The following is a 13,831-nucleotide window of genomic DNA, read 5'->3' as shown; positions in this document are numbered from 1 at the left end:
ACACAGAGAGACTGAGACATAGTGACACAGCGAGACTGAGCCAGAGTGACACAGCGAGACTGAGCCAGAGTTACACAGAGAGACTGAGCCAGAGTGACACAGAGAGACTGAGCCAGAGTGACACAGAGAGATTGGACCAGAGTGACACAGAGAGACTGAGTGAGTAAGAGAGAGTGAGTGAGTAAGACACAGAGACTGAGACAGAGTGATAAAGGGAGAGTGAGTGAGTAAGACACAGAGACTGAGACAGAGTGATAAAGAGAGAGTGACAGAGGGACTGAGCAAATGTCACAGAGAGACTAAGACAGTGACAGAGGGACTGAGACAGAGTGACACAGAGAGACTGACAGAGTGACACACAGACTGAGTGAATGACAGGAAGACGAAGAGAGTGACACAGAGAGACTGAGACTGAGACAGAGTGACCCAGAGAGACGGAGACAGAGTGACCCAGAGAGACTGAGAGAATGACACATTGACATGTCTTTCGTCTCTGTCACTGTACTCCTCCGGCCGCCAGGTGGCGCTGCTATAGCGCCGATGGACACGAGGAGGACGAGGAGCCACCAGGGGTCGCTGTTTGAGTCAGAGACAGCAAGAGAGAGAGCGAAGGACTGTCTGCAAGGCACAGGAACATTGAGACAAACCGTTGTGTGTGATCAACACTGCAAATTACAGAGGGACCTGCTTTGTTAGAGATAACCTCTAATTACAGAGCCGCCTTTATATAAGAGACAACCTTGCAGTAAGAGAGTGCTGTTGTATGAGAGAGTGCTCACGAATCCTCTCGTGCCTCAGTAGCTGTAATACAAGGGGCACGAGTTGTTGGTTTGGTTATATATATATATATATATATATATATATATATATATATATATATATATATATATATATATATATATATATATATATATATATATTACATTACACTACACACACACCTCCCATGCATTGTACAGCAGTGGAATATCTTAAAACAATGTTCAAATTGTGTGTGTGTGTGTGTGTCCGTGTCCGTGTCCGTCCTTATTTAAAACAGCAATCCCGCTTAAATGATTTAGTTGCAGCATTGGGACCAGGGGTTCCTCGACAGCTAAATTGCTCTATTTTTAGCTTCGGGGGGCCCCTCGGTTCTGAGATACTTACCAGTACTCTCAACCTTTTAGCAATTTGGGATGGCCACGTCAAATCACACGGTCCAATAGAAAGCGCCAACATCATTGTTTGCAGTTTTCTGTTGCACGGCCATTTAAATGCCCTGAGGAAACACTGCTATCTAAATGGTCAAATATCTTGGGAACCGAGTGTGGTGTCGCTCCAAAGCACCGCTGACTTACAATGTATTGGAAACAAACTAGGTTAATTTTACAAGATTGCTGCTTTAATTACAATACTGACAAGCATTTAAATCTGAGACCATTTTTAATGTGTTTGCTCTCCTCCCCTCAGCTTATCTGTGCATGATGTGGCCCTGTGACACCCTGGAGTGCGTGAATGGGTTGTATCTCTCCAGCTCCGAGAAAGAGTTCTACAGACTTGTGTCCTTGGAGTTGGAACACTTCCTGCGTCAGTGCGACCACAAAACGTAAGGCATGTACGACGGGGGAAGGAGGGGGACGTGCTGCTCAGACAGCGGTATTGTTTTAAAGAGACAATCCAAGCCGGGTTTTTTTTAATTATTTTTTTTTAATACAGGATTGAGGCAGGGAGTGTCTGAGCTGAACCCCAATTAATTTCAGCTTCGGGGACCTTCTAATTCTGCTGGTACTTACCTCTGTAGTTGGTACCGGTAGCCACTTAAGGGTTCATTATATGGCTGCTTTTCAAAGCTGCGGGCCAATGGGAAGCCCGTGGCGCATCTGCTGTGGCTTCTTATCAGCCCAGAAAACTGCTTGAGATACCGGCACCCCCTTCGGAGGTGTATATTTCTGGAAGCAGGGGATCCCCAGAGCTGAAATGAACAGGGTTCAGCTTTGGAGACCCTTTGCTTCAAATCTGTATTAAAAAAATGGGGGGGGGGGTGAAGAGAACGACTTGGATTGCTATGCTAATAGAGCTCCTTTCCTTATGCAGCGGGAGCCTATTTAAATCTCTGCTAAATAGCAACAAAACATAAACATGTTGCCAAACGTATCGCAAAGATTTGACTGATTTTGAATGTTCAAGTAATATAACACAGACTGCTGGGGAAATAAATCTAAGACCTGGGACAATTCTGCTGAAGCAGGGGGATGCAGATCAACATACACAGATCCCATTAACCCCTCATATCCCGATCATGACAGTGACTGACTGAATGGGTGGCTGACAGACTGACTGGGTGGCTGACTGACTGGGTGGCTGACTGACTGGGTGGCTGACTGACTGGCTGGCTGACTGACTGGGTGGGTGGCTGACTGACTGTCTGGGTGGCTGACTGACTGTCTGGGTGGCTGACTGACTGTCTGGGTGGCTGACTGACTGTCTGGGTGGCTGACTGACTGTCTGGGTGGCTGACTGACTGACTGGGTGGCTGACTGACTGACTGGGTGGCTGACTGACTGACTGGGTGGCTGACTGGGTGGCTGGCTGACTGACTGACTGGGTGGCTGGCTGACTGACTGACTGGGTGGCTGGCTGACTGACTGACTGGGTGGCTGGCTGACTGACTGGGTGGCTGACTGACTGACTGGGTGGCTGACTGACTGACTGGGTGGCTGACTGACTGACTGGGTGGCTGACTGACTGACTGGGTGGCTGACTGACTGACTGGGTGGCTGACTGACTGACTGGGTGGCTGACTGACTGGATGGCTGACTGACTGACTTTGTGGCTGACTGACTGACTTTGTGGCTGACTGACTGGGTGGCTGACTGACTGACTGGGTGGCTGACTGACTGGATGGCTGACTGACTGACTGGGTGGCTGACTGACTGACTGGGTGGCTGACTGGGTGGCTGACTGACTGACAGGGTGGCTGACTGACTGACAGGGTGGCTGACTGACTGACTGGGTGGCTGACTGACTGGGTGGCTGACTGACTGGGTGGCTGACTGACTGGGTGGCTGGCTGACAGGGTGGGTGGCTGGCTGACTGACTGACTGGGTGGCTGACTGACTGACTGGGTGGCTGACTGACTGACTGGGTGGCTGACTGACTGACTGGGTGGCTGACTGACTGGCTGACTGACTGACTGGGTGGCTGACTGACTGACTGGATGGCTGGGTGGCTGACTGACTGGATGGCTGACTGACTGGATGGCTGACTGACTGATTGGGTGGCTGACTGACTGATTGGGTGACTGACTGATTGACTGGGTGGCTGACTGATTGACTGGGTGGCTGACTGATTGACTGGGTGGCTGACTGATTGACTGGGTGGCTGACTGACTGACTGGATGGCTGACTGACTGACTGGATGGCTGACTGACTGGGTGGCTGACTGACTGACTGGGTGGCTGACTGACTGACTGGGTGGCTGACTGACTGACTGGGTGGCTGACTGACTGACTGGGTGGCTGACTGACTGACTGGGTGGCTGACTGACTGGGTGGCTGACTGACTGGGTGGCTGACTGACTGACTAGGTGGCTGACTGACTGGCTGACTGACTGACTGACTGGCTGGCTGACTGACTGACTGGGTGGCTGACTGACTGACTGGGTGGCTGACTGACTGGATGGCTGACTGACTGACTGGATGGCTGACTGACTGACTGGATGGCTGACTGATTGACTGGGTGGCTGACTGATTGACTGGGTGGCTGACTGATTGACTGGGTGGCTGACTGGGTGGCTGACTGGGTGGCTGACTGACTGACTGGGTGGCTGACTGACTGACTGACTGGGTGGCTGACTGACTGACTGACTGGGTGGGTGGCTGACTGACTGGGTGGCTGACTGACTGGGTGGCTGACTGACTGGGTGGCTGACTGACTGGGTGGCTGACTGACTGGGTGGCTGACTGACTGGGTGGCTGACTGACTGGGTGGCTGACTGACTGTCTGGGTTACTGACTGACTGACTGGGTGGCTGGCTGACAGACTGACTGGGTGGCTGGCTGACAGACTGACTGGGTGGCTGGCTGACAGACTGACTGGGTGGCTGGCTGACTGACTGACTGGGTGGCTGACTGACTGACTGGGTGGCTGACTGACTGACTGACTGGGTGGCTGACTGACTGACTGACTGACTGGATGGCTGACTGACTGAATGGCTGACTGACTGACTGTGTGGCTGACTGACTGGGTGGCTGACTGACTGGGTGGCTGACTGACTGACTGACTGGGTGGCTGACTGACTGACTGGGTGGCTGACTGACTGGGTGGCTGACTGACTTACTGGGTGGCTGACTGACTGACTGGGTGGCTGACTGACTGTCTGGGTAGATGACTGACTGTCTGGGTAGATGACTGACTGACTTACTGTCTGGGTTGCTGACTGACTGACTGTGTGGCTGACTGTCTGACTGACTGGGTGGCTGACTGACTGACTGATTTACTGGGTGCCTGACTGATTGACTGGGTGGCTGACTGACTGATTGGGTGGGTGACTGACTGAGCGGCTGACTGATTGACTGGGTGGGTGGCTGACTGACTGGGTGGCTGACTGACTGGGTGGCTGACTGACTGACTGGGTGGCTGACTGACTGACTGGGTGGCTGACTGACTGACTGGGTGGCTGACTGGGTGGCTGACTGACTGCCTGGGTGGCTGACTGGGTGGCTGACTGACTGATTGGGTGGCTGACTGACTGATTGGGTGGCTGACTGACTGATTGGGTGGCTGGCTGACTGATTGGGTGGCTGACTGACTCATTGGGTGGCTGACTGACTCATTGGGTGGCTGACTGACTCATTGGGTGGCTGACTGACTCATTGGGTGGCTGACTGACTCATTGGGTGGCTGACTGACTGGGTGACTGACTGATTGACTGGGTGGCTGACTGATTGACTGGGTGGCTGACTGATTGATTGACTGGGTGACTGACTGATTGACTGGGTGACTGACTGATTGACTGGGTGGCTGACTGATTGACTGGGTGGCTGACTGATTGACTGGGTGGCTGACTGACTGACTGGGTGGCTGACTGACTTACTGGGTGGCTGACTGACTGACTGGGTGGCTGACTGACTGACTGTCTGGGTAGATGACTGACTGTCTGGGTAGATGACTGACTGACTTACTGTCTGGGTTGCTGACTGACTGACTGTGTGGCTGACTGTCTGACTGACTGGGTGGCTGACTGACTGACTGATTTACTGGGTGCCTGACTGACTGATTGGGTGGCTGACTGACTGATTGGGTGGGTGACTGACTGAGCGGCTGACTGATTGACTGGGTGGGTGGCTGACTGACTGGGTGGCTGACTGACTGGGTGGCTGACTGACTGACTGGGTGGCTGACTGACTGACTGGGTGGCTGACTGACTGACTGGGTGGCTGACTGACTGCCTGGGTGGCTGACTGGGTGGCTGACTGACTGATTGGGTGGCTGACTGACTGATTGGGTGGCTGACTGACTCATTGGGTGGCTGACTGACTGATTGGGTGGCTGACTGACTCATTGGGTGGCTGACTGACTCATTGGGTGGCTGACTGACTCATTGGGTGGCTGACTGATTGACTGGGTGGCTGACTGATTGACTGGGTGGCTGACTGATTGACTGGGTGGCTGACTGATTGACTGGGTGGCTGACTGATTGACTGGGTGGCTGACTGATTGACTGGGTGGCTGACTGACTGGGTGGCTGACTGACTGACTGAGTGGCTGACTGACTGACTGGGTGACTGACTGACTGACTGGGTGACTGACTGTCTGGGTGACTGTCTGTGTGACTGACTGTCTGTGACTGACTGACTGACTGTCTGGGTGACTGACTGTCTGGGTGACTGACTGTCTGGGTGACTGACTGTCTGGGTGACTGACTGTCTGGGTGACTGACTGTCTGGGTGACTGACTGTCTGGGTGACTGACTGTCTGGGTGACTGACTGTCTGGGTGACTGACTGTCTGGGTGACTGACTGTCTGGGTGACTGACTGTCTGGGTGACTGACTGTCTGGGTGACTGACTGTCTGGGTGACTGACTGTCTGGGTGACTGACTGTCTGGGTAGATGACTGACTGACTGACTGTCTGGGTTGCTGACTGACTGACTGTCTGACTGACTGTGTGGCTGAGTGGCTGACTGACTGGGTGGCTGACTGACTGGGTGACTGACTGACTGACTGGGTGACTGACTGACTGACTGGGTGACTGACTGACTGGGTGACTGACTGACTGGGTGACTGACTGACTGGGTGGCTGACTGACTGACTGGGTGGCTGACTGACTGACTGGGTGGCTGACTGACTGACTGGGTGGCTGACTGACTGACTGGGTGGCTGACTGACTGACTGGGTGGCTGACTGACTGACTGGGTGGCTGACTGACTGACTGGGTGGCTGACTGACTGACTGGGTGGCTGACTGACTGACTGGGTGGCTGACTGACTGGGTGGCTGACTGACTGGGTGGCTGACTGACTGGGTGGCTGACTGACTGACTGGGTGGGTGGCTGACTGACTGGGTGGCTGACTGACTGACTGGGTGGGTGGCTGACTGACTGACTGGGTGGCTGACTGACTGACTGGGTGGCTGACTGACTGACTGGGTGGCTGACTGACTGACTGGGTGGCTGACTGACTGACTGGGTGGCTGACTGACTGACTGGGTGGCTGACTGACTGACTGGGTGGCTGACTGACTGACTGGGTGGCTGACTGACTGACTGGGTGGCTGACTGACTGACTGGGTGGCTGACTGACTGACTGGGTGGCTGACTGACTGACTGGGTGGCTGACTGACTGACTGACTGGGTGGCTGACTGACTGGGTGGCTGACTGACTGGGTGGCTGACTGACTGGGTGGCTGGCTGACTGGGTGGCTGGCTGACTGGGTGGCTGGCTGGCTGGCTGACTGGGTGGCTGGCTGACTGGGTGGCTGGCTGACTGGGTGGCTGGCTGACTGGGTGGCTGGCTGACTGGGTGGCTGGCTGACTGGGTGGCTGGCTGACTGGGTGGCTGGCTGACTGGGTGGCTGGCTGACTGGGTGGCTGGCTGACTGGGTGGCTGGCTGACAGGGTGACTGACTGTCTGGGTGGCTTACTGACTGACTGTCTGGGTGGCTGACTGACTGTCTGGGTAGATGACTGACTTACTGTCTGTGTTGCTGACTGACTGACTGACTGGTTGGCTGACTGACTGACTGGGTGGCTGTCTGACTGACTGATTTACTGGGTGCCTGACTGATTGACTGGGTGGCTGACTGACTGATTGGGTGGCTGACTGACTGATTGGGTGGGTGACTGACTGAGCGGCTGACTGATTGACTGGGTGGGTGGCTGACTGACTGGGTGGCTGACTGACTGGGTGGCTGACTGACTGACTGGGTGGCTGACTGACTGACTGGGTGGCTGACTGACTGACTGGGTTTCTGACTGACTCATTGGGTGGCTGACTGACTCATTGGGTGGCTGACTGACTGGGTGACTGACTGATTGACTGGGTGGCTGACTGATTGACTGGGTGGCTGACTGATTGATTGACTGGGTGACTGACTGATTGACTGGGTGACTGACTGATTGACTGGGTGGCTGACTGATTGACTGGGTGGCTGACTGATTGACTGGGTGGCTGACTGACTGACTGGGTGGCTGACTGACTGATTGGGTGGCTGACTGACTGATTGGGTGGCTGACTGACTGATTGGGTGGCTGGCTGACTGATTGGGTGGCTGACTGACTCATTGGGTGGCTGACTGACTCATTGGGTGGCTGACTGACTCATTGGGTGGCTGACTGACTCATTGGGTGGCTGACTGACTCATTGGGTGGCTGACTGACTCATTGGGTGGCTGACTGACTGGGTGACTGACTGATTGACTGGGTGGCTGACTGATTGACTGGGTGGCTGACTGATTGATTGACTGGGTGACTGACTGATTGACTGGGTGGCTGACTGATTGACTGGGTGGCTGACTGATTGACTGGGTGGCTGACTGACTGACTGGGTGGCTGACTGACTTACTGGGTGGCTGACTGACTGACTGGGTGGCTGACTGACTGACTGTCTGGGTAGATGACTGACTGTCTGGGTAGATGACTGACTGACTTACTGTCTGGGTTGCTGACTGACTGACTGTGTGGCTGACTGTCTGACTGCTAGGGTGGCTGACTGACTGACTGATTTACTGGGTGCCTGACTGACTGATTGGGTGGCTGACTGACTGATTGGGTGGGTGACTGACTGAGCGGCTGACTGATTGACTGGGTGGGTGGCTGACTGACTGGGTGGCTGACTGACTGGGTGGCTGACTGACTGACTGGGTGGCTGACTGACTGACTGGGTGGCTGACTGACTGACTGGGTGGCTGACTGACTGCCTGGGTGGCTGACTGGGTGGCTGACTGACTGATTGGGTGGCTGACTGACTGATTGGGTGGCTGACTGACTCATTGGGTGGCTGACTGACTGATTGGGTGGCTGACTGACTCATTGGGTGGCTGACTGACTCATTGGGTGGCTGACTGACTCATTGGGTGGCTGACTGACTGGGTGACTGACTGATTGACTGGGTGGCTGACTGATTGACTGGGTGGCTGACTGATTGACTGGGTGACTGACTGATTGACTGGGTGACTGACTGATTGACTGGGTGGCTGACTGATTGACTGGGTGGCTGACTGATTGACTGGGTGGCTGACTGATTGACTGGGTGGCTGACTGATTGACTGGGTGGCTGACTGATTGACTGGGTGGCTGACTGATTGACTGGGTGGCTGACTGACTGGGTGGCTGACTGACTGACTGAGTGGCTGACTGACTGACTGGGTGACTGACTGACTGACTGGGTGACTGACTGTCTGGGTGACTGTCTGTGTGACTGACTGTCTGTGACTGACTGACTGACTGTCTGGGTGACTGACTGTCTGGGTGACTGACTGTCTGGGTGACTGACTGTCTGGGTGACTGACTGTCTGGGTGACTGACTGTCTGGGTGACTGACTGTCTGGGTGACTGACTGTCTGGGTGACTGACTGTCTGGGTGACTGACTGTCTGGGTGACTGACTGTCTGGGTGACTGACTGTCTGGGTGACTGACTGTCTGGGTGACTGACTGTCTGGGTGACTGACTGTCTGGGTGACTGACTGTCTGGGTAGATGACTGACTGACTGACTGTCTGGGTTGCTGACTGACTGACTGTCTGACTGACTGTGTGGCTGAGTGGCTGACTGACTGGGTGGCTGACTGACTGGGTGACTGACTGACTGACTGGGTGACTGACTGACTGACTGGGTGACTGACTGACTGGGTGACTGACTGACTGGATGGCTGACTGACTGGGTGGCTGACTGACTGACTGGGTGGCTGACTGACTGACTGGGTGGCTGACTGACTGACTGGGTGGCTGACTGACTGACTGGGTGGCTGACTGACTGACTGGGTGGCTGACTGACTGACTGGGTGGCTGACTGACTGACTGGGTGGCTGACTGACTGGGTGGCTGACTGACTGACTGGGTGGCTGACTGACTGACTGGGTGGGTGGCTGACTGACTGGGTGGCTGACTGACTGACTGGGTGGGTGGCTGACTGACTGACTGGGTGGCTGACTGACTGACTGGGTGGCTGACTGACTGACTGGGTGGCTGACTGACTGACTGGGTGGCTGACTGACTGACTGGGTGGCTGACTGACTGACTGGGTGGCTGACTGACTGACTGGGTGGCTGACTGACTGACTGGGTGGCTGACTGACTGACTGGGTGGCTGACTGACTGACTGGGTGGCTGACTGACTGACTGACTGGGTGGCTGACTGACTGGGTGGCTGACTGACTGGGTGGCTGACTGACTGGGTGGCTGACTGACTGGGTGGCTGGCTGACTGGGTGGCTGGCTGACTGGGTGGCTGGCTGACTGGGTGGCTGGCTGACTGGGTGGCTGGCTGACTGGGTGGCTGGCTGACTGGGTGGCTGGCTGACTGGGTGGCTGGCTGACTGGGTGGCTGGCTGACTGGGTGGCTGGCTGACTGGGTGGCTGGCTGACTGGGTGGCTGGCTGACTGGGTGGCTGGCTGACTGGGTGGCTGGCTGACTGGGTGGCTGGCTGACTGGGTGGCTGGCTGACTGGGTGGCTGGCTGACTGGGTGGCTGGCTGACAGGGTGACTGACTGTCTGCGTGGCTTACTGACTGACTGTCTGGGTGGCTGACTGACTGTCTGGGTAGATGACTGACTTACTGTCTGTGTTGCTGACTGACTGACTGACTGTGTGGCTGACTGTCTGACTGACTGGTTGGCTGACTGACTGACTGGGTGGCTGTCTGACTGACTGGGTGGCTGTCTGACTGACTGGGTGGCTGACTGACTGACTGGGTGGCTGACTGACTGACTGGGTGACTGACTGGGTGGCTGACTGACTGGGCGGCTGGCTGACTGACTGGGTGGCTGGCTGACTGACTGGGTGGCTGGCTGACAGGGTGGGTGGCTGACTGACTGACTGACTGGGTGGCTGACTGACTGACTGGGTGGCTGACTGACTGACTGGGTGGCTGACTGACTGACTGGGTGGCTGACTGACTGACTGACTGGGTGGCTGACTGACTGACTGGGTGGCTGACTGACTGGGTGGCTGACTGACTGACTGGGTGGCTGACTGGGTGGCTGACTGGCTGGCTGACTGACTGGATGGCTGACTGACTGGATGGCTGACTGACTGGATGGCTGACTGACTGACTGACTGACTTGGTGGCTGACTGACTGACTGGGTGGCTGACTGACTGACTGGGTGGCTGACTGACTGACTGGGTGGCTGACTGACTGACTGGGTGGCTGACTGACTGGGTGGCTGACTGACTGGGTGGCTGAATGACTGACTGGATGGCTGACTGACTTACTGGGTAGATGACTGACTGTCTGGGTAGATGACTGACTGACTTACTGTCTGGGTTGCTGACTGACTGACTGTGTGGCTGACTGTCTGACTGACTGGGTGGCTGACTGACTGACTGATTTACTGGGTGCCTGACTGATTGACTGGGTGGCTGACTGACTGATTGGGTGGCTGACTGACTGACTGGGTGGCTGACTGACTGACTGGGTGGCTGACTGACTGACTGGGTGGCTGACTGACTGACTGGGTGGCTGACTGACTGACTGGGTGGCTGACTGACTGACTGGGTGGCTGACTGACTGACTGGGTGGCTGACTGGGTGGCTGACTGACTGATTGGGTGGCTGACTGACTGATTGGGTGACTGACTGACTGATTGGGTGGCTGACTGACTCATTGGGTGACTGACTGACTCATTGGGTGACTGACTGACTGATTGGGTGGCTGACTGACTGGGTGACTGACTGATTGACTGGGTGGCTGACTGATTGACTGGGTGGCTGACTGATTGATTGACTGGGTGACTGACTGATTGACTGGGTGATTGACTGGGTGGCTGACTGATTGACTGGGTGGCTGACTGACTGACTGGGTGGCTGACTGACTGACTGGGTGGCTGACTGACTGACTGGGTGGCTGACTGACTGACTGGGTGGCTGACTGACTGACTGGGTGGCTGACTGACTGACTGGGTGGCTGACTGACTGACTGGGTGGCTGACTGACTGACTGGGTGGCTGACTGACTGACTGGGTGGCTGACTGACTGACTGGGTGGCTGACTGACTGACTGGGTGGCTGACTGACTGAATGGGTGGCTGACTGACTGACTGGGTGGCTGACTGACTGACTGGGTGGCTGACTGACTGACTGGGTGGCTGACTGACTGACTGGGTGGCTGACTGACTGACTGGGTGGCTGACTGACTGACTGACTGGGTGGCTGACTGACTGACTGACTGGGTGGCTGACTGACTGACTGGGTGACTGACTGGGTGACTGACTGGGTGGCTGACTGGGTGACTGACTGGGTGGCTGACTGACTGACTGGGTGGCTGACTGACTGACTGGGTGGCTGACTGACTGACTGGGTGGCTGACTGACTGATTGGGTGGCTGACTGACTGACTGGGTGGCTGACTGGGTGGCTGACTGACTGACTGGGTGGTTGACTGACTGGATGACTGACTGACTGGGTGGCTGACTGGGTGGCTGACTGACTGGGTGGCTGACTGACTGGGTGGCTGACTGACTGACTGGGTGGCTGACTGACTGGGTGGTTCACTGACTGACTGGGTGGTTGACTGACTGGATGACTGACTGACTGACTGACTGGATGGCTGACTGACTGATTGGGTGACTGACTGACTGATTGGGTGGCTGACTGACTGGGTGACTGACTGATTGACTGAGTGACTGACTGACTGGGTGGCTGACTGACTGACTGGGTGGCTGACTGACTGACTGGGTGGCTGACTGACTGACTGGGTGGCTGACTGACTGACTGGGTGGCTGAATGACTGACTGGGTGGCTGACTTACTCGGTGGCTGACTTACTCGGTGGGTGACTGACTGGGTGGCTGACTGACTGTGTGGCTGACTGACTGTGTGGCTGACTGACTGTGTGGCTGACTGACTGTGTGGCTGAGTGACCTTGTGGCTGACTGACTGGGTGGCTGGCTGGCTGACTGGATGGCTGACTGACTGACTGGGTGACTGACTGACTGACTGTGGGTGGCTGACTGACTGACTGACTGGGTGGCTGACTGACTGACTGGGTGGCTGACTGACTGACTGGGTGGCTGACTGACTGACTGGGTGGCTGACTGACTGGATGGCTGACTGACTGGATGGCTGACTGACTGGATGGCTGACTGACTGATTGGGTGACTGACTGACTGATTGGGTGGCTGACTGACTGGATGGCTGACTGACTGACTGGGTGGCTGACTGACTGACTGGGTGGTTGACTGACTGACTGGGTGGTTGACTGACTGACTGACTGGATGGCTGACTGACTGATTGGGTGGCTGACTGACTGGGTGACTGACTGATTGACTGGGTGACTGACTGACTGGGTGGCTGACTGACTGACTGACTGGGTGGCTGACTGACTGACTGGGTGGCTGACTGGGTGGCTGACTGACTGGGTGGCTGACTGACTGACTGGGTGGCTGACTGGCTGGCTGACTGACTGGATGGCTGACTGACTGGATGGCTGACTGACTGGATGGCTGACTGACTGACTGACTGACTTGGTGGCTGACTGACTGACTGGGTGGCTGACTGACTGACTGGGTGGCTGACTGACTGACTGGGTGGCTGACTGACTGACTGGGTGGCTGACTGACTGGGTGGCTGACTGACTGGGTGGCTGAATGACTGACTGGATGGCTGACTGACTTACTGGGTAGATGACTGACTGTCTGGGTAGATGACTGACTGACTTACTGTCTGGGTTGCTGACTGACTGACTGTGTGGCTGACTGGGTGGCTGACTGACTGACTGATTTACTGGGTGCCTGACTGATTGACTGGGTGGCTGACTGACTGATTGGGTGGCTGACTGACTGACTGGGTGGCTGACTGACTGACTGGGTGGCTGACTGACTGACTGGGTGGCTGACTGACTGACTGGGTGGCTGACTGGGTGGCTGACTGACTGACTGGGTGGCTGACTGACTGACTGGGTGGCTGACTGACTGATTGGGTGGCTGACTGACTGATTGGGTGACTGACTGACTGATTGGGTGGCTGACTGACTCATTGGGTGACTGACTGACTCATTGGGTGACTGACTGACTGATTGGGTGGCTGACTGACTGGGTGACTGACTGATTGACTGGGTGGCTGACTGATTGACTGGGTGGCTGACTGATTGATTGACTGGGTGACTGACTGATTGACTGGGTGACTGACTGATTGACTGGGTGGC

General features: G+C 55.8%; 1 protein-coding gene across 2 annotated transcripts in view; it reads left to right on the top strand.

Moving 5' to 3' along the window:
• Positions 1-579: 579 nt before the first annotated feature.
• The window catches only part of LOC142495792 (uncharacterized), a 97,022-nt gene continuing 83,770 nt past the window's right edge, over positions 580-13,831 (top strand). Inside the window, exons 1-2 of one of the 2 annotated variants that reach the window (XM_075601756.1) lie at positions 580-745; positions 1,450-1,585. In XM_075601756.1, coding sequence (XP_075457871.1) covers positions 1,461-1,585 — 125 coding nt within the window. In that variant the 5' untranslated portion in view covers positions 580-745; positions 1,450-1,460. The remainder of the gene's footprint in view (positions 746-1,449; positions 1,586-13,831) is intronic. The other variant, XM_075601755.1, reaches the window with a different exon arrangement.

The sequence above is a fragment of the Ascaphus truei genome, chromosome 5 (genome assembly GCF_040206685.1).
Source record: "Ascaphus truei isolate aAscTru1 chromosome 5, aAscTru1.hap1, whole genome shotgun sequence".
Lineage (NCBI taxonomy): Eukaryota > Metazoa > Chordata > Amphibia > Anura > Ascaphidae > Ascaphus > Ascaphus truei.
The sequence above is the reverse complement of the archived record's forward strand: the minus strand, read 5'-3'. Positions and strand labels throughout refer to the sequence as shown.